The 24388-nt window shown below is 43.3% G+C and overlaps 1 protein-coding gene across 4 annotated transcripts in view; it reads left to right on the top strand.

Annotated features, from left to right (window-relative positions):
- Positions 1 to 24388, top strand: part of EIF4G1 (eukaryotic translation initiation factor 4 gamma 1) — a 105798-nt gene that overhangs the window by 14495 nt on the left and 66915 nt on the right. For 3 of the 4 annotated variants that reach the window (XM_077487753.1, XM_077487752.1, XM_077487754.1), the window contains exon 2: positions 15361 to 15514. The exons of the other annotated variant lie outside the window; for it this stretch is intronic. In XM_077487753.1, coding sequence (XP_077343879.1) covers positions 15411 to 15514 — 104 coding nt within the window. In that variant the 5' untranslated portion in view covers positions 15361 to 15410. The remainder of the gene's footprint in view (positions 1 to 15360; positions 15515 to 24388) is intronic. 4 annotated transcript variants of the gene reach the window in all.

Below are 24388 nucleotides of genomic sequence, written 5' to 3'. Positions count from 1 at the left end.
AAGTGTTGGTAAGTGCGGGGCTGTGGCCCTGTGTCCTCAATCTTCTCTCCTAACTCAAAAGTCGGTCAGGCTGCCGTTGATTTTGTGCAATCCGCTGCTCATGGCTGTACACAAAAACCTGGAATTTCCAGTAGAAGAAATACTCCTGCTTCACACTGTGTGGCTCCTTGAAGACATGCAAATGAAGCCTTATTTCTGTCGGAGATTATGGGAAATGACATGAGCAAAAGAAATTGGATATACCGGTGAAACAATTTTCTGTGTCGCGTGTAGACCAGAATGCAGTGTGATATTAAACCACAGCTGGTTTTTTTTTATTTTTTTTATTTTTTTTTTATTGTAACAGCAGGTGCAGGGAGAAGATTTATAGTAATGTTGGACCTTAAAATTTCAAAAGGTGAACTTGTCCTTTAACCACTTCAGCTCCAGGACTTTTATGTCATATTTTGTTTACATGTAAAACTGTATTTTTACAAATTTTTTTTTAGAAAATTAGTTGGAACTCCCAAACAGTTTTTAAAGCAGAGGCCCTAGAGAATAAATTGCTTTTTTTTTTTTTTTTTTTTTACACGGTATTTGCGCAACTTTTTTCCCCAATACTTAAAAAAAATGCACAAAAACACAATACGTAACAATTATTTGTAAAATATAAAAGCTGTTATGCCAAGGAAATGGATGGCAAACATGTTGCACTTTAAAACTGTGCACGCCCATGCAACAGCAACAAATGACATACATTTTACTATCCATAGGCAACACTTTAAAAGCCTTTACAGGTTACCACTTTAGATTTACAGAGGAGGTTTCGTAGGGTTGCACAAATACTAGTATCGTTATTGGGGCTGATACAGAGTATTTGCCGGAGTACTTGTACTCGGGCAAATGCTCCTGATGCTTCACACGAATACCATAGCATCATGGAAGTCAGTAGGGGGGAGAGGCGGAGCGGATCGCAAGTCCTTGCAGTGGAAGGCAAGCTGGCTGGGGCAGGGATGTGGGTCGCAGCCGCCAGTCGGAAACAGTGACATGGGCTGACAGAATCGTTAACGGAAGTGACGGCCTGTGTCTCCGTCAGACTGTACACTGCAACGCTCATCTTGGTACACCCTGCACTCGGCCTCAGTAAGCCTGCAGTCACAAGGCGGCAGTGGACATCCTGTTGCACCCAGCCCATATAGCTCACTAATTATGTGGGCTGGGTGTAACAAGATGGCCGCTGCTGCATCCTGACTAGGCTTACTGAGGCAGAGTGCAGGGTGTATCAAGATGGGCTCTTGTATAGTTACTCTCTTTATCATCAACTTATTTTTTTTTTTTTTAATGCCAGGCTGCCAGCAATTAGTGCCACTGCCTGCCAATCAGTTCCACCCATCGGTGCCCATAAATGCCAGCTATCAGTGCCCATCAGTCAGTGCCACCTATCAGTTCTGCAAATCGGTGCACCTCAGTAAGTCCACCTTTTAGTGCCAGCCATCAGTGCCTGTATTGTATATCTGTATTGTGCTTTGAAAATGGTCACTTGACATTAAAGTATTGGCGAGTACTTGGAACAAAGTTATTGGTATTTGTACTCGGTCTTAACCACTTACAGACCGGACCATTTTGTTGGTCAAAGACCAGACCCCTTTTTGCGATTCGGCACTGCGTCGGTTTAACTGACAACGTGCGACGTAGCTCCCAAACAAAATTGACGTCCTTTTTTTTTTTTTCCCACAAATAGAGCTTTCTTTTGGTATTTGATCACCCCTGTGGTTTTTATTTTTTGCGCTATAAACAAAAATAGAGCGACAATTTTGAAAAAAACGCATAATTTTTTACTTTTAGTTATAAATATCCCCCAAAAATATATAAAAAAACATTTTTTTTCCCTCAGTTTAGGCTGATACATATTCTTCTAAATATTTTTGGTAAAAAAAATCGCCATAAGCGATTATTGATTGGTTTGCGCAAAAGTTAGTGTTTACAAAATAGGGATAGTTTTATGGCATTTTTATTATTAATTTTTTTTTTTTACTAGTAATAGCGGTGATCAGCGATTTTTATTGTGACTGCGACATTGTGGCGGACACATCCGACATTTTTGACACATTTTTGGGACTTTTGTAATTTCTACAGTAATCACTGCTATATAAATGCAGTGATTCCTGTGTAAATGACACTGGCAGTGAAGGGGTTAACCAGTGGGTGGCAGTGTAGGTGTATTTTGCTAACTGGGGGGGGTTGGGCTTTCATTTAGTGAACACTGATCTCTGCTCCAATCACATGGAGCAGAGATCAGCGTCACTAGTTGCTAGGCAGAATGGAGAAATGCTGTTTACACGGCATTTCCTCCATTCAGCTGTCCCGTGAGACGATCGCGGCGATCGAGTCCGCGGGACCCGCAACCGGACTCACGGGGGTCCCGACCGGCACAAGAACGTGCCGCCGGCGGCGCGCTCGCGATGGCAGTGCGGCATTAAAGATTGGACGTACCTGTACGCCAATATGCCTGCCCGTGCCATTCTGCTGACGTACATCGGCGTGCGCTGGTCGGGAACCGGTTAAAGTGGTATCGGTGCAACCCTAAGGTCTACTGCTAGAATTACTGCCGGTGATCTGACATTCCAGAGATACCTCACGTATGGGGTGATCACTGTGTGTGTGTGGGACTGACGCACACGTTCACCCTTGTGCACTAGCACAGGGGCACTTTAAATAAAATTTTTTTTTTTTTGCTAATACACTTTTAACCTACTTTTGTAAATGTAAACATCCTTTGTGACAGCAATACGCATGTGACAGGTACTCATTATGGAGGTATCTAGGGGTCTATAAGACCCCAAATCACTTTTCTGTCCTTGAAACCCAAATCGGTGTGTTTTAATACATTCGGTTTTCATCTGGTTATACTGGAAGTGATGTTGCTATCACGAACAGCTGATCCCAGCTTTGCTTGGCTGTGTGGCCAGACGGTGGGATGGGAGAATATGTCCCCTCCTGCTTCTTATAATGGCAGTCAAGTGGCTAACCACTTTGACTGCTATTTACAAGAGAGCTGACCCCTGGCTCTGAAAACTGGTATCGGGATGATGGCTGCAGGCATAATCCTGGTATAACCACCAAAAGTCCAGTGATGTATGGGTACATCGCTGGTCGTTTAAGTTTTTAATGACTGAGATAAAATATTGCCAACTCTAAGATTGCATTATAGGAAATTCAGATGACGCCCCCCCCCCCCCCCCCCCCAGGCTTGTATTGTGAGGAGGAGTTTTAAAGCACAGCCATTATTTAGCATCTCAAAGCAGAAAGCAATTGTGTGCAAATTGTTACTGGACTGGAGACAAGGTTTTGAATGCATTTACTGACCATAATAATCAAATTCAAGGGGTATGGAACATGTACCAGTCGTAATGCACATATTCAGCGTCCACTTTTCTGCCCTGTTGAGCCAGCTTTGGGATTGCCTCCTTATCAATTTTAATGGAAAGGAGAAAGGCTGCAGTTATCGAGGCAAGGATAATATCTTGACTTTCTTAAAAGTTCAGATATGCATGTAACTTGTGCACTTTTCTTTGTGCACCTAGCTGATAAGGAATACCTCTATAGTAAGCTGGAGAACTATCCTTCCACGAATGTGGCATGAATTGCAACAGATACCTAAGTGAACTTCTTGCATGCAGTGTATACTCTTGGAATCTTTGAGATGCTCTAGTGCAACAGCATGATGTAATAATAATAAAAATCTTCTGGACAGGAGCTAAATCACCCTGGGTCATCCAATGGCAGAAGGGAGAAATATTGAAAATGCCGTTTTATTTCTGTGGGAAGTCAAACTCCAAGGTATATTTTGCCATAATGTGCAAGTTTCCAATGCATACTTGCAGTTTATGGCACGGGCCCCTACAGCCGCAGTGCCCCTTTAGCCTAGGTTCGCACTGATGTGGGTTTGAAATCGTGGGAATTCAACTGCTGGCAATAGCTGCCAATTTGACATGTCAAATTGCATGCCGAATTGTCCCAGTGTGAACGTGGGCTCAAAGTGCAAGTTCACTTCCAGAACGATTTCCCAAAAAGCCTCCTTCCAATTGTATATTCTCTGACTAGTGCATATTAGCTCTGTTCTGCTTAAAGCGGTTCTCCACCCTAAAGTGGAAGTTATGCTCATGTGATCCCCCCCCCCCCTCCGGTGCCACAATCGGCACCTTTCAGGGGGAGGGGGGTGCAGTTACCTGGATAATCCAGGTATCTGCACCCACTTCCGGGACAGACCGCCGCAGATGCCAGCCGCCCCCCCCCCCCCCATTGTGTTCTGGGAAACACAGTTCCCAGGACACAGCGGGGACCAGCAGAGATGCGCAGCGCGACTCGCGCATGCACAGTAGGGAACCTGGCAGTGAAGCCGCAACGCGTCACTTCCTGATTCCCTGACAGAGGATGGCGGCGGGGGCAGCAGAGAGACTAGCGATTGCTCGTAGTCTCCCACCGACAACGCTGGACCCTGGGACAGGTAAGTGTGAATTTATTAAGTCAGCAGCTGCAATATTTGTAGCTGCTGGCTTTTAATATTTTTTTTAAAGGTGCAGAACCGCTTTAAACTGCTCGCTTGCGCGCACTCCCTGTTTCAGCTGCGCTCAGTAGTGGTGGCTCAATGCAGATGAAACTCCACACCTGAGCTCAGTTAGAGGGAAGGGCTAGGTGCACAGTTTAAGCTCAGTCTTCTGAGCAGCCACATTACTGTAACGTTCAGTCCTTGAAAAACTCATAAATGAGGGGGGATAAGGGTGCACCATTTACAATGGGAGGAGCGCTATTATGTACTATTCAGAGAGTATAGAATTGCTTAGGGGGATTTTTGGAAAGTCTTCCTAAAGGATAGACAAACCAAAGAACAAAAGTGTGTGTGTGTGTGTGTGTGTTTTTATGTATATCTATATCACTTTTCAGCTAATACCGGTACTCGTGAATCTTGCTAGAAATGCAGTGTCCTTGTTACGCCCTCTTGAGTTGCACTGAAGAATATCTTTCTCCTAGCCATCTTCTGTGGACTCCCAATTGCCCTGCCTCCCCATGTAGTTAAGATGGACTATACATGTCTATCTTATCTGGAGAGCAGACTAGGCTCCATGAGAACCATGGCTCCCTCCATAGATGCAGTGGAGCAGTGACATTGCCACCCAGTATGTATATTTGCAAGGTTACCAGGAGAAAATAAGAGACGCTCATGGTTTCGCAGTCTTAGATGCACTTTAATTTCAATGAAGAAATGCTAACCCTCTACTTTCCAGGCTCAAAGCTTCCAAACGCTACATCACTAACCTGGCACAGGTTTAGAAATCGGGCAGATATCATTATATCTATAATGAACCTGTTGTGTAGGTGACAATATATTTGGAGTATTAAGAGTAAATATAGCAGTTCTCTTGTAGAAAATGGCAAGCGGAGTATCACATTTAAAACACCTTTCTGTAGTATAGATGCTATTATACCAGATTCAGATTTCTGTTTCTCAACTTCAGTTTCTGCAAGGACTTCATGTGTTCAGAACTTGCCTCATTCTATAGAAATCCCATGCGCATCCATGAGACTGTCACCAGAAAATGGGTTAGGCTGCTGGTTCTTTTATGGCTGCTAGTTACTGTTTCATTTGAGTATCATCTATTATGATAGTCTGTTTCCGAGGACAGGAAGTGACTCCCCTTCCCATTGTTCTTGAAAACATCTACCTTCCCCTCTTGGTACAAGTGTTTTTGTAAGTCTTTTCTAAATCTTTCCAAGGGCTCTTGATGAAGCCATTCTTGGTATACAGTGTGAAATAGTTTATACTGTTTTGAATAAAGTACATAATGGTTAGAACCTCTGTCAGGATTTTTGCCTCCACATGTGTGTCCACTGACTATACTGGAATGTGTCAAACAAAGCTATCTAAACTCAGGCAGCAATACAAACGGGTTGTAACCATTCTCCACCCAACAGTGTGCCCTAATTCTCTATATCCTTAATGTGTTACAGGAGCTAGAAAAATATCCAGTCTGACAAAAGCAGTGAGTATCAAAACTTAGACCCCTTTCACACTGAGGCAGTTTTCAGATGTTTTAGCGATAAATTGTGCCTGAAAACTCCCTTGCCACCCAAGTGTGAAGGCCCAAGTGCTTTCACACTGGGGCGGTGCGCTTGCGAGACGTTAAAAAAAAAAAAGTCCTGCAAGCAGCATCTTTTGTGGGGGTTTGGAAGTGCTGTATACAGCGCCCCCAAAACGCCCCTGCCCGTTGCAATGAATGCAACGCAACACAGGCATTTTTTAACCCCCTTCTTCCGCTAGCAGGGGTTAAAGGCACTCGGCTAGAAGGCCAAAAAGTGTTGCTTAAATGTCGCTAAAATGAGCGATGCTTTAGCACAGCCAAATGAAAATGGTCTTTGGGGGGGGGGGCAGGGGGCAAGCAGTCGCAAGAGGGCTCACCCCAGGTTTCCCAATGAGTACCCTTTATATCTGTGCGATTTAAAAGTAGTTACTGCACTTCTTTGGTCTGACTTTCATGCGACCTGAGGGCCATAGACTTCAATGTAAACCCTTGAAAGTCACACCTGTATTTTATATATATATATATATATATATGTATATATGTATATATGTATATATGTATATATGTGTATATGTGTATATGTGTATATGTGTATATATATATATGTATATATGTGTATATATATATATATATATATATATGTATATGTGTGTGTGCAATGTTTTAGAGCACAATCACATGGATCAAAGATGAAGTGACACTCCCAAATTGCATCAGTCACATTAAGTTGCAATGGAAATTGCACGTTTTTAAAGTCGCACAATTCGAACAGTTAATGTGTAAGCTGTACTAAGTTGATCAATCATCTTGGGTACAACCAGCCTGCCAGATTCTCTTGCGATTCACTGTCTTCAATCAGCGGAGATGGCACCCTTCCCCCTCTGCTGAGAGAAGACAATGGCCCAGCAGGAGGGACTCCTGCATAAACACAGTCTGGGGGGGAATCCAGCTAATTTCTCAAGGTTGCAGGAAAGAAATTTGCTCTGTGTATGGCCTGCTTAAATGTGATTGTGGAATTAAAGTATGGCTGCTTTCACACAGAGGTGCTTTCCAGGTGCTATAGCACTAAAAAATAGCACCTGCATAGCGCCTTTAAAGAGCCTCTTCTCTCACTCCAGTGTGAATGCCTGAGTGCTTTCACACTGGAGCGGTGCGCTGGCAGGATGCCAAAAAAGTCCTGCATCTTTGCAGTGGTGTATACACTGCTCCTAAAGCGCCCCTGCCCATTGAAATCAATGGTCGGCGCCGCCAGCATAGCGGTGCTTTGCGGGTGGTCTTAACCCTATTTTGGTCGGTAGCAGGGGTTAAAACCTCTGGAAGAACGATGGTAAATTGCCACACTTTAACTCCAACGCCCCAGTGTGAAAGTAGCCTTAATGTGATGAAATAATCCCCGGGGGGGCAGGCAGGCTGTTCTCCCAGCCTAAACAGGAAACTGACGATGCTGGAATGAATGTGCCTAACATGGTCAGTTTGAAATGGGAAAATAGGGAGACTGGCAGGACCATATATTTCACACAAATGAAGCATACGTACATGGTACAACAGACATGTCATGAATATGAAATATTGGGGTAACAAACCATTTTTAGGGTAGGGTTACACCGATATTAGTATTTGTGCCGATACCAAGCATTTGTACAAGTACTTATGCAAATGCTCCGATGCTTGACCCTATACCTCGGCAGTCAGGGATGATCGGTGCAGCGGTGGGTGGAAAGCACCAATCTCCCTGTATAGCGTTCAATAAAGCATCTGACAGCTGCTTCTCCCCTCACCATTGCATCGATCATCCCTAACTGTCCTCTGGTCCCTCTCGGTGGCCTCCGTGCTCCGCCAGCTCCTTCATGCAGGAGCCTCTGTCTCTCTTGTCCATTCACCTTTAGTGCAGCTGAGGCTGCAGAGAAAGGAACTGGGAAATCTGTCCCCCCAGTCCCTTTTTTCTGTCTCAAAGGGGAGATGTCAGGAGTCTATTTAGACCCATAATATCATACCAAAGCCCACCAACAGGTTGATAAATAATAAAAAATGTAATAAAAAAATTACTGACAAAGTCCACTGTCACATGACATAAAAGTATCAGTGAGTACGTGAAAAAAAATTCAGTACTTGGTCTTTAAAGTGGTTGTAAACCCTTACAACCAACTTTGACCTACAGGCAAGCCTAGCTTAAAGCGGAGGTCCACCCTAAAGTGGACCTTCCGCTCATTGGAATCCCCCCCCCCCCCCCCTCCGGCGCCACAATTGGCACCTTTCAGGGGGGGAGGGGGGTGCAGGTACCTGTACAGTACAGGTATCTGCACCCACTTCCGGCATAGCTATCTGTGGAAAGGGGCGTAGATTACGCCCCTTTCCGAAAGTCCCCCCGCTGCCTGCTGGGAAAAATACGGATCCCAGAGGCAGCGGGACCATCCTTATTGCGCAGCGCGACTCGCGCATGCGCAGTAGGGAACCGGGAAATGAAGCCGAAAGGCTCCACTTCCTGATTCCCATACCCAAGATGGCGGCGGCAGCACCCGAGAGACTATCGAGAGATCGGCTTCGGGTGCCGACATCATGGGCGCGCGGGGCGGGTAAAGTTCCTTATTTTAAAAGTCAACAGCTGCAGTATTTGTAGCTGCTGGCTTTTAAAAAAAATAATAAAATAAAAAAACGGTGGAACTCCGGCGGACTCCCGCTTTAAGGCTTACCTGTAGGTCCAAGAAATATCTCCAAAACCTACACGGTTTAGGAGATATTTGCGAAAAACAGGCACTGCTGTCTACGGCGCATGTGCCGTAGACAGCGGTGCACTGAGCGCTCCGAAGTTAGCGGCGATATGCCGCGAGTTCCCGCGCAAATGCGCGGGAGTAACGTCATCGCGGCTCCGATGAATGACAGCGCCGGAGCAGCGAGACCCACCAAGAAGATGGAGGCTCCAGACTACAGGGGACAGCGGTGACTTCGCTGGCTCCTGTGTCAGGTAAGTGACACACATAATGGACTTCTATGCGATGCATAGTAGTCCACTATGTTTTACCCTTGCAGGGAATCATCCTCTTTAAAGTGGTATCAGTGCAACCCTAGTTTAGGGTTGGGCAGTGTATTCTATATTTTGACCTTGTAACTTGCTCTAGAAGACCAGTTCTTGCAGTCATTTGTTGCCAATTAACCATTGCTCTACAAAAAAAAAACATGAACAAGAACAATTTTCCCTCTATATAATGTCTCCTGTTTGTTGATGTTACTTATGTGGCTTTAGCCTAAAATTATACATGTGACAAATTTAGATAAAGTGCATCATAAAAAAGTGCTGGCTAGCACTGACTCTGCAAGGAGTGTGGATCCTGTTTGCTCTGCGCCACCGCGCACACTGGGACTTTGGGCTGTGGAGGACTTGAGAAAAGAAGGCACGTTTTATTCTTTGATACGATCTCTAAGGATAATTATATCAACAACTCGCTGATCACATCAATGTTCAGTGAGCTGTAGAAATGAAAATTATTTCGGGGGTTCCCAAAGATCTCAAATATTTAAGTTTTTCCAAGGTGAAAAGGGGCGAGAAACCCTGATTTAATATAGCCTAACAATTCTTAGGTGTGTGTGTGTTGTGTTTTTTTTTTTTTCCCCTGATGATCCTGCCTGGAGTTAGTGTATTTAAATCTGCTAGTGCACCTTACACTCCACTCCTCTTAGATTAAGGCTACTTTCACACTGGGGCGCTAAAAATAGTACCTGTGAAGGGCTTCTTTTGTTGGTGTGCTTTCAGGACGGTAAAAGTCCTGCAAGCTGCATCTTTGCAGCGCTGTAGGAGCGGTGTACACACTGCTCCTAAAGCGCCCCTGCCCATTGAAAACAATGGGGCAGAGATGGCAAACCAGTGACGCTTTGCGGGCTGTTAACTCTTTTTCGGCCATAGCGGGGGTTAAAAACCACACCGCTTAACCTCTGACGCCCACCTGCCCCAGTGTGAAAGTAGTCTTAGCCCCTGTACACACGGTCGGACATTCTGCCAACCAAATCCATTGGATTTTGCCAGTCGGATCTTGTCCGAAACTGTTGCATACACACGGTCGGACTACGTTGTCGAAAAATCCGATCATTCAGAACGTGATGACGTAATTTAGTTACGATGGGACTACATTCAGGCTAGTAGACAATAGCTTTGATGTAGGAATTTGATCTGAGCATGCGTGGCACTTGGTCCGATCAAAATTCTCTACACATGATCGGAGTATGTCCGATCGAACCAGTTGGTCGGAAAATATTTCCAACATGTTGGAAAATTTGGTCCGACGGAGATTCGGACGGAATCAGTCCGATGCATACCACACAGTCGGATTATCCGACGACACGGTCCGATAAGATGCATTCCGATGGATTCTCCGACCGTGTGTACAAGGCTTAACACTGCTGCTGTCTAAAGGTGTCTCTTGCTCCTTCATCCAGAGGCACTGTAATACAGGAGGCATGTTAGTGGCAGAATGACCAGGTGAAAACCGTCTAAAAAAAAAAAAAAAAAAAAAAAAAAAATGCAACCATCACATCTAATTGGCAATCTGTTAATATTTGGTTTTGGGTTTAATCCCGCATTCACCATTTATTGGGCTTTAAAGCGGTATTGAACCCAAAAAAAATGAATCAATTGCAGCTTACCAATCATTCGATGTGGTGGCTGCATTCATTATCCTCTTTTAGACCCCCCACCTTTTTTTTTTTTTTTTCACCTAGTGACCTGGTCAGTAAACCACCACTTGTTTTTAGTGCCCCCACTCTGGATGAATAAGTACAGGGGGGACAGCAGCTCTGTCTGGAGGGGCATTTCACATGATTTAGATACCCTAACAAATTGAAGCCAAACTACAGCAAACGTTTCAGTTACAGCAACAGGTTTTTTTTTTTTTTTTTTTTTGAGAGTTTGTGTAAGCACCCCTGTCAGTGGTAAATGGTTTGTCTCAACATTCTAACTGCTGAATTTGCAGGAGAGCTTGTTCTGTTGAAAAACAGACTTGGATCACCAGGCAAAAATAAAGGATCGAAAGCTTCTTCAAAAAAAGTGGCAATGACATTCAGCTTGGCAAGCTGCAATATAATGCTCACTTTTGTGTTTAATACCACTTTTAATGCTGGGAGGTGGAACAGCTTCTTAATCTCGTCACTGCAGATAACATGATTGATTGGGAACACTTTTGGAGACAGCTTGGTCATTGTGTTGAAGCCCACCTTTCCTTTTGCATCATATATGTGGTGTTTGGTCAAGAAGAGGTTAAAATATGACCGACCAAGTAGTGTTTTCTTGTAGCATGGGGAAGGGTTAGTACCTCTGTTAACCACTTCAGATCCGCGCTATTGCCAAATGACGGCATTAGCGCGGACCTACATTTCCGGGACTACGTCTATTGACGTCGTCCCGGTTACGAGCGGCCTGCGCGCCCCCTGAGGCGCGCTCTGTGACCGGCGAGTCCGTGAGACTCGCCTGATCACCGATCCGTGTAAGGGGTCGATCCCGACCCCTTATCACGTGATCAGCTGTCAGCCAATGACAGCTGATCATGTGATAGAACGGAGCCGGTAATCGGCTATTATTCCTCCTCGCGCTGACAGCGCGAGGAGAGGAAAAAAAAGCAGATCACCGGCGCCCGTGATCGGGACATCAGTCCCGATCACGGCCATCAATACAAGGGACCACCTGCCACCTGCCCGTGCCCACCTGCCTCCCGCAGTGCCATCCTGAAGTAAAATAAAAGCAAAAGTAAGTGCCCCCCGTCAGTGCCCATAGTGCCACCCACTGTGCCACCCACTGTGCCACCAAGGTGCTGCACCCCAGTGCCGCCCAGCAGTGCCGCCCAGCAGTGCCGCCCAGCAGTGCCGCCCAGCAGTGCCGCCCATCAGTGCCGCCCATCAGTGCCGCCCATCAGTGCCACCTATCAGTGCCACCTATCAGTGCCACCTATCAGTGCCACCTATCAGAGCCACCTATCAGAGCCACCTATCAGAGCCACCTATCAGAGCCACCTATCAGAGCCCATCAGTCCCATCTATCTGTGGTACCTATCAGTGCCCATCCGTGCCATCTTATCTGTGCCCATCTTTGCCCATCAGTGCCGCCTATTAGTGCCGCCTTAACTATGCCCATCAGTGCCCACCAATGCAGCCCATCAGTGCCCACCAATGCAGCCTATCAGTGCCGCCTATTCAGCGCACTTCAATGAAGGAGAAAAATGACCCGTTTGCAAAATTTTATAACAAACTATTAAAACATGATTTTTTTTTTTTTTTGCATCTTTTTTTGTTTAGCAAAAAATAAAACTCCGAGCTGTAACTAAATACCACCAAAAGAAAGCTCTATTTGTGGGAAAAAAATGATAAAAATTTCATTTGGGTACAGTGTTGTATGACCGCGTAATTGTCACTCAAAGTGCATCAGCGCTGAAAGCTGAAAATTGGTCTGGGACTGAGGGGGGTTTAAGTGCCCAGTAAGCAAGTGGTTAAGAGATCCCCTCACTTCAACTTGCTAATGGGAGAATTATCAGGGCTAGTTGGATCAGCTAGATGTCCAACTACAGACATATCTTACATTTTTGTTTTGCATAGCATGACCAGTCCAATAGGGGAGTTTCCCCTGCACTTCCTGTCACTCTGACAGTAAAGGAAAATCTCCTGGTTCAGTACAATGAAAGCAACATAGACATGTTTTTAGAAGAGGAGGGAAAGGATGGCACTAGAAATCACCAAAATCATGTGTTCAGTTTCAAGTAAAAAGATGTTTCAGCAGCATTTCAAAAAAAATAATTTTAGTTGATGGGAAAGACCAAATTTGGGCTTTAGTGTCTTTAAGGTTTCAATGTGCTTTTTAAATGGTTTCTGAGAGTTGCGGACGCTCCATTCAACTTTACTGGACCTATTTTCCTGCCAAAAATGGACCCTCATTAGTGGAGAACATCACATGTGAGATATTGAAATTTAATTTTTATTCCCAGTTTAATATTTCCTCCCCGTTTGTTGGCAAGTTACTAGCATTTTAGTGGACAGATTGGACCTTACACATACACATTATATTGCCTACTTTGCAGGGAATCTATTAAAATAATATGGGGGAATTGAGATGAGCTTTTCATATGGGTCCCAATAGGATAGTTTTTCTATTTTGCCATCCTAGCTACTATGCCCTGGATCTTCCACACATGTTTTAGGGTGGCCTTCCACTTTAACACTAAAATCTCTCTAAATCTACAGACATCCACAATCTAAGGGTCCTTTCACACGGGGCGGATCAGTTCTGATCCGCCCCGTGGATGTCCGTTTGCTCAGCGGGGATCACTCCGCCGATCCCCGCTGAGCAGGGAGATGACAGGTCTGTCTCCGCACACTGTGCAGGGACGGACCTGTCACAGCGCCGCTCTCCCCTATGGGAGATCGGATGACGACGGACCGCAGTGCCCGTCGTCATCCGATCCGATCCGCAGACGGATGGAAAAATAGCTTTTTCCTCCGTCACACTTTTTCGGATCGGAGCGGGTCGGATGTCAGCGGACATGTCACCGCTGACATCCGACGCTCCATAGAGCTCTATGGAGCACCCGTTCAGGTCCGCCTGAAAAACTGACAGGCGGGCCTGAACGGGACGTTGGTGTGAAAGGGGCCTAAGACTTGACCTATCTAGCCCTGAAAAGAAGAAATCGCTAGAAATTTTTTTGCAGCTGCTGTGTCGCTCTCACGATGAGCTGCCAGTGGTGGCTTCTCTGGAGGCGGGTGCAGAAGAGGCATCAGACAACGGAAGTCCCATAGTAAGGTTATGGGTGACATCCCTTCCCATTCATTTCACAGCCATTGTTGGCTGTGTCCTCTGCAGAGCTTCCGCCGCTGGAGATCGTATTGGATCTGCTTCAATAAGGTATGTATAGCGATTTCTTTACAGAGAGATAGGTTAGTCTTAGATCATGGATGGCTTTAGATTTACAGATTTTAGGATGGCCTTTCACTTTAATGCGCAGCGCCACTTTTTTTGAGAAAAAAAAATAAAGTGCAATATGTACATTACAAGGATTTTAACACACTTTGTTGCAGATTCCTACCTTTTGTTGTTCTGAAGAAATTCCTGTTTTTCCGTGCCCCTGTTATCAGTGGCTCTAATGAGAGTAGTTTCAAGTATCTAGCCGCTGCTAGGTCTGCATCTCTTTAGATGTGTTACTATTGGAAATATCTCACCAAAAATGACATTTGTTGCAGGGTATGCCTGAAACCTGACTTGTATCTTAGTGCAGACTTCTGGGAAAACTGATGAGCCAATCATACAAGCAGGAAATTGTTTCTGGGGAGTGAAAAATACACACTGTGTACAGAACATCTCCAGGTAGCCATATTGCATTACATTTTTAGAAAATTACACTGTTGCAGATTGAAAATGAAAGGTATTTTATAATGACCAATTACAATGTGACTTATTTTTTTCGTTCTTTGCTTTTTTTTTTTTTTTTTAGCATTTATAGATTTTGCACAAAAGTTAGTGTCTACAAAATGGGGGATAGTTTTATTGCAATTTTATTTATTTTTACTAGTAATGGTGGCGATCAGCGCTCCCGATTACAGGGAGCTGTGATCAGTGACAGTGTCACTAGGCAGAACGGGGAAATGCTTGTTTACATCAGCATTTCCCTGTTCTTCCTCTCCTTGAGATGATCATGGGTGTCCCCATGGACATCAAGTCCGTGGGACTCGCGACCACACTCACAGTGGGCTCCCGCAAACCGCAGAGGTACGCAAATCTGCCTGCATGTCCCCTTCTGCCAACGTATATCGGTGTTGGCCAGTCGGCAAGCAGATGAACCACACTCACTATATTGAGGACAGAACTGACTGGCACAGCCAGCAGCAGGGAAGCAGCCATTGGAGGTGACCCTTATGTACATTTCTAGATGACTTCAAGCTATCGCAGAATGATAGCACCTCTGTGACCAGCCAGTAGTTAATAAAAAAACCTTTAGGCCTCGTTACCACCATATGTGCATAAAAACTGATGGAAAAAACGCACAGATTTGACTTGCATGGGCTAGTAACTCCATGCGCAGATCACTGTGTAATTTTTAAGTAGGTCTTCAAGGATACCAAGAAATCCATTGATTTCTGTGTGCCCTGTTCACACCAGAACAATGCTGTCGCATGAGGTGTGGTTTGTTTTTTGTTTTTTTGTTTGTTTTTTTTCTGTGCAGATAACTGCATACACATTGCATATTTCTGCACACCAATCATCCACATGTGATACCAGTGTTGTGGTGTTGAACAGGGCACATAGAGAACTATTGTTTTCTTTGTGTCCTTGCAGAGACAACTGCAGAAAACCTCCTGTCTATACATGGTATGAACAAGGTCTAAATGGATGAATCAGACTTTGCTTTGGGCTGGAACCAAGTCAGAGGCATTCCCTTCATCAGAAATGGCAACGCAGAGAGAGCTCCACTGCAGACTTTTTTTTACAGGTAAAGTGTATTTCTATCCAAAACTTTATTTTTTTTTATTATTGGGCATGTGTTAGAACCTTTATCAGGATTTGATCTCCATAGTTAGACTTGCCTTCTTTGTCCTGTGCCCAATTTCACTGAGACATAGGTTTTATTTTTAGTTGTCACCAGAGCAGGAGGTGGAGGGAATTTTTCCAGTGGGGGACACACATTCAGCTAAAAACTGACGAAGAGAGGAATTGCTCTCATTTTGTTGAGTTTTTTGCTAATTTCTGTTGCATCTCTGAAAGCAGACACTAAATTATAAACTGGTTTTAACCCTTTAAAGGGTATCTGGTAGCTGACCCATATGCTTATCAGCACATGCCTCGTCTTGACACATTTTTTTTTTTTTTTTCTTCCCCTCTATAGGCTGCCCTGGGCCTCTGCAGTTCTACATTCTGCTAGCTATAGATTGATCACACTCATCCCATTATGCCTGCAGGAGCTGTCACCAGCAGATGGGGAATGTGTCATTGTGTATCTGGTTTGGGGTTTCTTCCTCCCAAGTGTTTGCTGGTGCGAGTCACCATAGTTTTGAGACGGAGAGGTTCAATCTGTTTAGCATTACTGAAAGTGCAGTCTAGAATCTAGAACTAGTCTAGGAATGTCTGCTTTCTTCAGAGGTTTTTCGAAAGGCTATTTGCTGACAGAATTCATTTAAACCGCATGGCAGACACCCCCCCAAAGAACTATATAATGGTGGCAGCGTTCTCTTTGGTAAAACCAGTGGCCTAAAGAATACATTCACCTTTGGGAACATCCTACATGTTCTACCTGTTTTAGAGGTGTAAAAAACAAAAAACAAATGTTAATCTACTAATGTATGCCCAGTTTTACTCCCTAGGATGGTCTGTTGGACCCCTTTCACATGGAGGGCGCTTTGCAGGCTCTACAGCGCTAAAAATGGTGCCTGCCCTAAAAGAGCCGCTGCTATCTCTCCAATGTGAAAGCACCGAGGGCTTTCACACTGAAGCGGTGCACTGGCAGGACACTCAAAGTCCTACTAGCAGCATCTTTGGAGCGGTTGAAATCGGGCAGCACAGCTATACCGCTGTCGCAGCAGCGCTTTGCAGTGGTTTTAACCTTTTCTTGGCCACTAGTGAGGGGGGGGGGGCGGAAGTAGGTGGCATAGGTTATGCTCATCCTGGTACAAACTGGTAACAACCCTTTGATTTTTGACCACTTTTATATTCTACTATGTTATAATGTGTTTGGGGGGAGGGGGGGGGGTTTATTTTTTATTTCAAATTTTGGTTTTCTAGCATCACTAACTATAGGTAGCTAAATAGTCGTGGGAACACTAGCTTATTATACCAGTCTCATCACCTACGCCTGTAAAGTAGCATCCCCCAACATGGCAGTACCTTAATCTGTCGAAAAAGTAGTTTGCTGTAAACTATCTGCATTCACACCCTGAGTGTAGTGTTTTTGAGCTTTTTTTCCCCCCCCTCTGCTTTTGTGCAATTGTTGATGCTTTTTATACAGCACTTTTGAACGTTTGGCTTTTTTTAATTAGCCAATATAGAAAACTATCTTCGTTTTTGTTGCTAAGTTTTTTTTTTTTTTTTGTAGCTTTTTTTATCAGCTATTTTACGTATTTTCTTATTCCTGTTATAGTGTTTTATATTTGTTCGGAGTAGGGATTTAATAATACCTCTAATGATAAATGTAAAATGAATACACCAATAAAAGTAATCATTAATGCAATAAATTTAATAAAAAGATGAATCCCTAACCTTTAAAAAAATTAAATTACTAATACCCAACTTTTTTATGTTCAGGTTTGGGTATTTTATGATTTTTAGTTGTGTACTCATTCTGTGTGTGCATGTGTGTGTGCAAAAATGCACAACAAAGTGTGCTGTTTGTTTCCATTCATTTCAATGGGAACAAAGAGCACATTTGCCCATTTTGAGCTACAAAAAAAACTCAACTTTTTTTTTTTTTTTTTTTTTTCCCCCCAGCTTTAGGCTGGGTTCACACTGCTGCGGGGGGAGATCCGGATGTGATTCGCACAGCAAATCACATCCGATCTCCGTAGCACTGCGAGTTCAGCCATACAGATAGTATGGCTGAACTCGCAGCTGTCCCGCAGCAAACTCGCACAGGACCCTTTTTTGGGTCCGCAACGGAATCGGATCGCATGGGGGTTCACACCATGCGATCCGATTCCTGTGCGAGTCGGCAGATCGCACTGCGATATGCCGACGGATCTGGGGGTGTCATTAACATAACATTGACACCCCCAGCCGTCCGCATAGGGCAGTGTGAACTGCCGGCGGGAGGTATGCGATGCGGGAAAACGCCGCGGATTCGCGGCGTTCCCGCATCGCAATAGTGTGAACCTAGCCTCAGGCGACTTGGAGTGGAGATGTGAACCATCTCCATAGAGGGAAAAAAAAAAACAATTTTCTTTCTCTAGCTTTTTTGGAGCTTCAAGCTACAAAATGTTGAGGTGTGAATCTGGCTTAAGAATTCTAAATTTTGTTTTCATAGTAATAAGTGCTTATGATGTACATATAGTATATACGTTTTTGTTTTTTTTTCTCCATTTAACTTTTTATGTTGTCATTCAGTGTAATCAATGTTCCCTTTTGGGAGTTATTGATCTGCAACCTTAAGTTATAGTACAGTAACTTACATTTAACTTGTAGGCAATCCAAATTATTAATACAAGTGTGCCCAATAATAGTGTGTATGAGAAGGAGTTTAGTATTGCTCTGGTGGGGGGGGGGGGGGGGGGGAGGGAGGGAATACCTAATCAGCAGGTTTAACAAGGACTGAAGGCTCTCCTTTAACTGTTTGTTTTTTTGGGAGGGGGTTGAGCCATCTGTGCATATCCTGCTGCCCTTTTGAGATGCAATGAACTTACCCCAACAATGCATACTAACAAATGTTATCAGGCTGGGAGACTCTCTTGCTGGCTGTTTTGGGGGAGGGGATTGACCTGTGCCAGCTTTCATATGTGTGAGATCCCTTCATTATACAGTAAGTTGAGTTTGGAAAGCCACATCAGATCTGCATGCTTCTAATGTAAGTGTTATATTTTTCTGCTTATTTATGGCACACTGTAGAAAGTTCATTAACTTTTGTTGCATTGCTGGTTTGCTTAAGCTATAGGCTAAAGAAATGGTGGTTGAGTTAGGGCCTAAGCCTTTTATTTGGCTTTTGTTGTAATTTCTTGAATACTGTGTGATTTCAAGCTTAATATTTCAATGTTTAACTTTGTGTTTAGTCAACCTTTTTGCATTTTTGGTTTTGTTTAAGCACAGCTCAGTTGGTTAAGGTGGCATTTTTTTAAGATGTGTATATTCCCAATGTATTTTTGGTGGTTCACTTTTTTGCAAACGCAATATTAGATTTTTTTATTTGAAGTTTAAATGTTAAGCATGTGTGATTGAATATGCCATAGACTTCTAAGTAGTAGACTATAGTGTTCTGTGCAGATAAGGTAAAGGGTACAACAATAGCCAAAGATTGGATTTTGAAACCATATAGTACGAAAACGTTTTATTTTCATAGCATCTGTATAAAGGCCTTTTCACCCCAGATGCTTTCAGGTGTGTTAATCAAATCCTGAACACATGCACAGCAAAATCAATGTTTTCAAGTCGCCTTAGTTCATACCCACTGTGTTCAGTGTATTTTTCCTTAAAGTACAGCAACATGCTTTATTTTATTTTTTGCATGGAATGTGTGTAAACGCATTGGGAAGCACATAATTGTGAGGGGTTTAAAAAAAAAAAAAAGCTCCTATTTTAGTTTGGCTTCCCTGGTGATCCATACTCCTCAGTCCACTTCCCGGTTTAGATAATGTGTGGTGTGTGCAGGAGCTGTGTATGTTCCTGTGCATATCTAGAGATGGCTGGGAAAAATCCTGGGGTAGGTGTTGAGGCCTAAGGAAGAGGCAGGAAGTGACCTCAAAGCCAATGCTATATAATACTGCTTTTAAAAATTGGCATGTTTATAGGTAATCAGACCTTTAAAATCTTGATGCAAGTCAAGGCAGGTCGTTGCATAGAAAAGGGCTTGCAAAAAAGTACAGTATGTGTGCAATATAATTAGCCAAGAACCAACAGTTGGGTCTAGAGGGACCTGAAGGTAAAGTAAAACTTTAGTCAGAAAATTTAAATAATGCTAGATCAATTCATGCTGGCCCCTTTTGTAGGTATAGCTATGTACAACTAAAAGTGCCTATACTGTTTAATCCAGGCCAATTCTGACATGTCTCTCAGACATGTAAAATTCATCTTTTTGCAAGAAAATGACATAGAACCTCCAAACATTTTTTTTTTTTTTTTTTCAAAGACCCTAGAGAATACAATGGCGGTTGTTTCAACTTTTTACCTCACATGGTATTTGTGCAGCAATTTTTCGAACAGTTTATTTTTTGGGGGCATGGGGGAAATGTCATGCTTTAAAAAAAAAATCAAACCCATTAAAGTTAGCCCAATTTTTTTTGCATAATGTGAAAGACGAAGTTGTGCCGAGTAAATGGACACCTAACATGTCACGCTTCAAAATTGCTCACACTCGTGGAATGGTGCCAAACTTTGGTACTTAAAAATCCCCATAGGCGACACTTTAAATTTTGTTTTACTGGTTACATTTTTTGAAGTGGGGGGGGGGGGGGGTGTCTAGGGCTAGAATTATTGCTCTCGCGTATCAACGTTTATGGTGATACCTCACGTGTGTTTTGAACACTGTTTTCATATGTGGGGACTTCATATGCGTTTGCTTCTGCGTGCAAGCACGGGTACAAGGGCGTTTTTTTATTAAAAAAAATAAAATAAAAAAAATAAATAAAAAAAATGATCACTTTTATTCCTATTACAAATAAACATCCCTTGTAATGGGAATATGTCTTTACAGTGAGATATGGGCTTAATAAGACCCCACATCTCACCTCTAGGCTGGGAAGCCTGAAATCAAACAAATAAAATAAACAATCTTGGCTTCTCAGCCGTGGCGGTGCCGTTCGTTTGATTGCAGAGGCCAGGTGTGACATCACAACATTGCACTTGGCTTCCGAACGATCATAGACTCCAGAGACCATCTGGTCCACCAGAAATCTTTATGGTAAACATCCGAGGTTGGTGGATTCTGTCTCCAACTCGCCAATGGAAGCGGTAAGTCGGTAGAAACACAGGAGGGGGACGTCCCCTCTTGCCGCCCATAAGACCGATCAAGTGGTGGAACAGCTGCTATGATCGAGTAGGGAATCTCTGGCTAAAAAAGACTATCTGATGCCTGTAGCTACAGGCATCATTCAGATATTACCTGCACAAAATCAAGGACATATGATGTACCTTGGGCGGGAAGAGGTTAAAACCCAGTAAGTCTAGGTTTCCACTTTTATTAAAAAATCTGATTTTAATGCAGCTTGAAGCAATGCCTGTGTATTCTTGAGGTCCTCAAGTTGCATCAAAGTCGGACCAAAGTAGTGCATGGACTACTTTGAAGTCGCTGCGACTTGAATTTGCACAGATATATAAATGGTACTCGTTGGAAATAATGGGGCATGACTTGTAATGCGACTTGGCAGTCCCAAATCTCATGACATGTCACACTAGTGGAAACGTAGCCTTATACACGGTCTCCCCTCCCTATGCACATGTTCAGTTGCTCTCCATTTTTAGGTACTTCTAAATTTGTAGAGGCAAATTTACTGACTGTTCAAAGATTTACTGCTGTTCAGGTGCTCTTGGCTTCAGCAAAATGGCAGCCTCCAGCAACAAACAGTAAAATTACCGGAGGCAATTTACAGCACACATTTTGGTAGCATAATTAATGTGGAATGTATGTTCCTTGCTAAAGAACATTTTATAAATGTATATAATTTTTTTTTATCAAGTTGTTTTGATTAAGGTTCTGCTTTACTATTATGTAATGCTTTTTTATTTAGTTTTTTTGTGCTCTGTGGAAACCCATTGAAGGATATAGAGATTACATATATGATGGTAGAACATAGTTTTATTTACGTTACTTTGGACAAGCCTTCATATCTAATGTGGAGGTGTCCTGGACATCAGGCATGAATTGGGATGTTTACTATGATGAAAATTATTTACAGGTTTGGGCACCCCTCCTCCTCCTCCTTTTTGGTTGCAGTGCTGATTTTACATTTCACAGGGTCTTCCTTTCGCCTTCCTGCTGAGAGCTGCCTAAATGCTTCCCTCTGCTGCTATCTCTTTAACACCTATTTGGCAACACACTGCAGCTGGATTTTTGCTATACAGGAGATTGTGAGAAGATTACAGAAACCATTTCACTACATTTTCATACATATAAGGATTCTTTTAGTTCTATTTGCCTGTAGGGCTGCTTTAATGCTATTATGTGTATTTCATCCCAGTGGTAGCTCAGGACATGAATTGCCAATCTGCTTTATTTAAGCAGATGTACACTTTGCTTCCATACTTGTGATTTCATGGAGCAAGAGCACGGTTTCCTTCCAAATCGGTTGTATAGTGACTACACTGAATAAGGCAAAGTACATGTAAATTCTTAAAGTGGTATTACACACAAAAATGTAATATATTGCAGCTTATCAATAGAAGGGATGGCTGCATTAGGTTTCTTTAGGGCTTTTTTTTTTATTTATTTTTTTTTTTACCTGATAAACTGGTCAGTAATACACCTCTTGTATTGGAGTGCCTACAATCTGGATGAAGGAGCACAGGGGCAGATTTGGACATCAGCATTGTCTGTCTGGGAGGAGGGATCATTAGATGTGCTAGCAGGTTTAGAACAGTGTTTCTCAACTCCAGTCCAAGGCACCCCAACAGGTCATGTTTTCAGGCTTCCATTTTTTTTTTTTTTTTTTGCACAGGTGATTTGATCTGTTTCACTGCCTTAGTAATCATACCACGGCCATTTCATCTGAGGGAAATCCTGAAAACACGACCTGTTGGGGTGCCTTGAGGACTCGAGTTGAGAAACGCTGGTTTAGATAACTGGAATTTAGATTCAATTTGTCAGTGTAATATGTTTATAAGCAGTTACGTCAACAGTTTTTTTTTTTTTTTTTTTTTTTAATTCCTTTTGGGGAAAGTTTTTCATGAATAAAAGCTAATCATTGTAAGCACCTATGTCAGTGTTGAATAGTTTGGTTTGTCTCAAGCCTCAGCTTGTTGTGTTGAAAATCAACAGACTTACTGGCTGAATCACTAAGTGAAAAGAGCCTAAGAAAAGGAATGCAGCCATCACATCTAAAGATTGGCATGCTGCAATATGTTTGCTTAATACTGCTTTAAAGGAAGTCTGTCTGGGTGGAAAAACTTCCTAAAATGCTAGCTGCCTGGCCATCTTGCTGAGCATTTCAGTACTCAATGACCTTGAACTGGCATGTAGATTGAGTTCTGACTACACTAGCTGCATGCTTGTTCAGGTCAGTGAATCGATTTTGAAGCCAGAAAAAAGTTGGTAGCATTTTCATAATGAGGTCAGCAGTAGCAGCTCCCATAATTCTTTGATTTACTTTTTTACCAGTGAACTCTTCCTTGGTGAAATATGGAGATTGCAAACATTAATAATTTTTATTTTTTTGTCATTGATCAGGAAACTGTGTGCAAATCTGGAAAAAAAAGTATAGCCAGGCATCCTTATTTGCATTCCTATGACTCGGTAACTCAGGTGATGATCTGGGTAACTAGGATCTATGGAATGAAGTCAGCAGTGACGACCTTTATATTTATCCTATGGCTGTTTTTTTTCTGTAAAGTAAAACTTCAGTTCTGTTGAATGAGTGATTTATATGCGAACAGTCACGATTAGCTTCAGGAGTGGTCAGCTTCCTTTTTTTGCTTTCAGCGGGGCTTGTGCTTGCAGCTAAATCGCTGGGAACCCCTGCTGGGTCTCTCGCATGTAACAAAGAGCCACATTCACAAATGTGAATGGAGCTTTAAAGCAGAAGTCCTGCAGGGAGCCCCTGCTTTTTTTTACAGTCAGCAGCTACAAATACTGTAGCTGCTGACTTTTAAAATAAGGACACTTGCCTGTCCAGAGTGCCTGTGATGTCGGCACCCGAGGCCAGACTGTCCCTCGGTCCTCGGATGCTGTCACCATCTTGGGTAAGGGAATCGGGCAAATTAAGCCTTGTGGCCTCACTTCCCGTTTCCCTACTGCACATGCGCGAGTCGCGCTGCACAATCAGAACAGTCCCTGCTGTGTCTGTGACCCGTGTGTGTCCCAGCAGACAGCGCAGTGGGAAGGAAAGAGGTGTAGACTCCCACGGGAGTCTATGCCAGGAAGTTTGTGCAAATACCTGTCTTAGACAGGTATCTTCACCCCCAGGTATCTTCTGGGGTTGTCCCCAGAAAAGTAGTAGAGGAGAACTTCCAATGGGGACTCTAGTTCTGGTGACCTGGGCGTCTCCAAAAGATTCCCCTAATTTGCAGGGATTTCCTCTCTTCCTGTTTGGCCATGGGACAGGAAGTGAAGGAAAATCTCTGCAATGGGGGGACAATGGCAAAAAAATATCTAGAAGGGGTTATAACCCCCCTCCTTATTCTATTCAAATTTTTTACCTATAGTTCTACTCTGAGATTCATATCTTTATTTTAGCAGTTTTAAACATGAGCCGAAAAAGGAGGGACAGGACCTAATTCATGCTGGGGGTTGTTAAAACATATTTCTCTATCTCTCTCTATTGTAGTTGCAAAACGGTTCTCCAAAAGTTCCTGGATCTGTTCACATGTGGTGGCAACAATTTCATGACCTCAAAATATTTTCTTTAGGGACATGGGTGTTCTGCATGCCTTTGCAATATTCAAGTCGTCAACATTAAAAATGTGTACATGCTAAGGTGAAGGGTAGGGCATTGACATGTACTGTAAATTCAGACAAAAC

Source organism: Lithobates pipiens, unplaced genomic scaffold (genome assembly GCF_037356315.1).
Source record: "Lithobates pipiens isolate NorthernLeopardFrog02 unplaced genomic scaffold, aLitPip1_a1.2 Scaffold_18, whole genome shotgun sequence".
Classification (NCBI taxonomy): Eukaryota; Metazoa; Chordata; class Amphibia; order Anura; family Ranidae; genus Lithobates; species Lithobates pipiens.
Note: the sequence above shows the minus strand (reverse complement) of the source record. Positions and strands in the feature narration are given on the sequence as shown.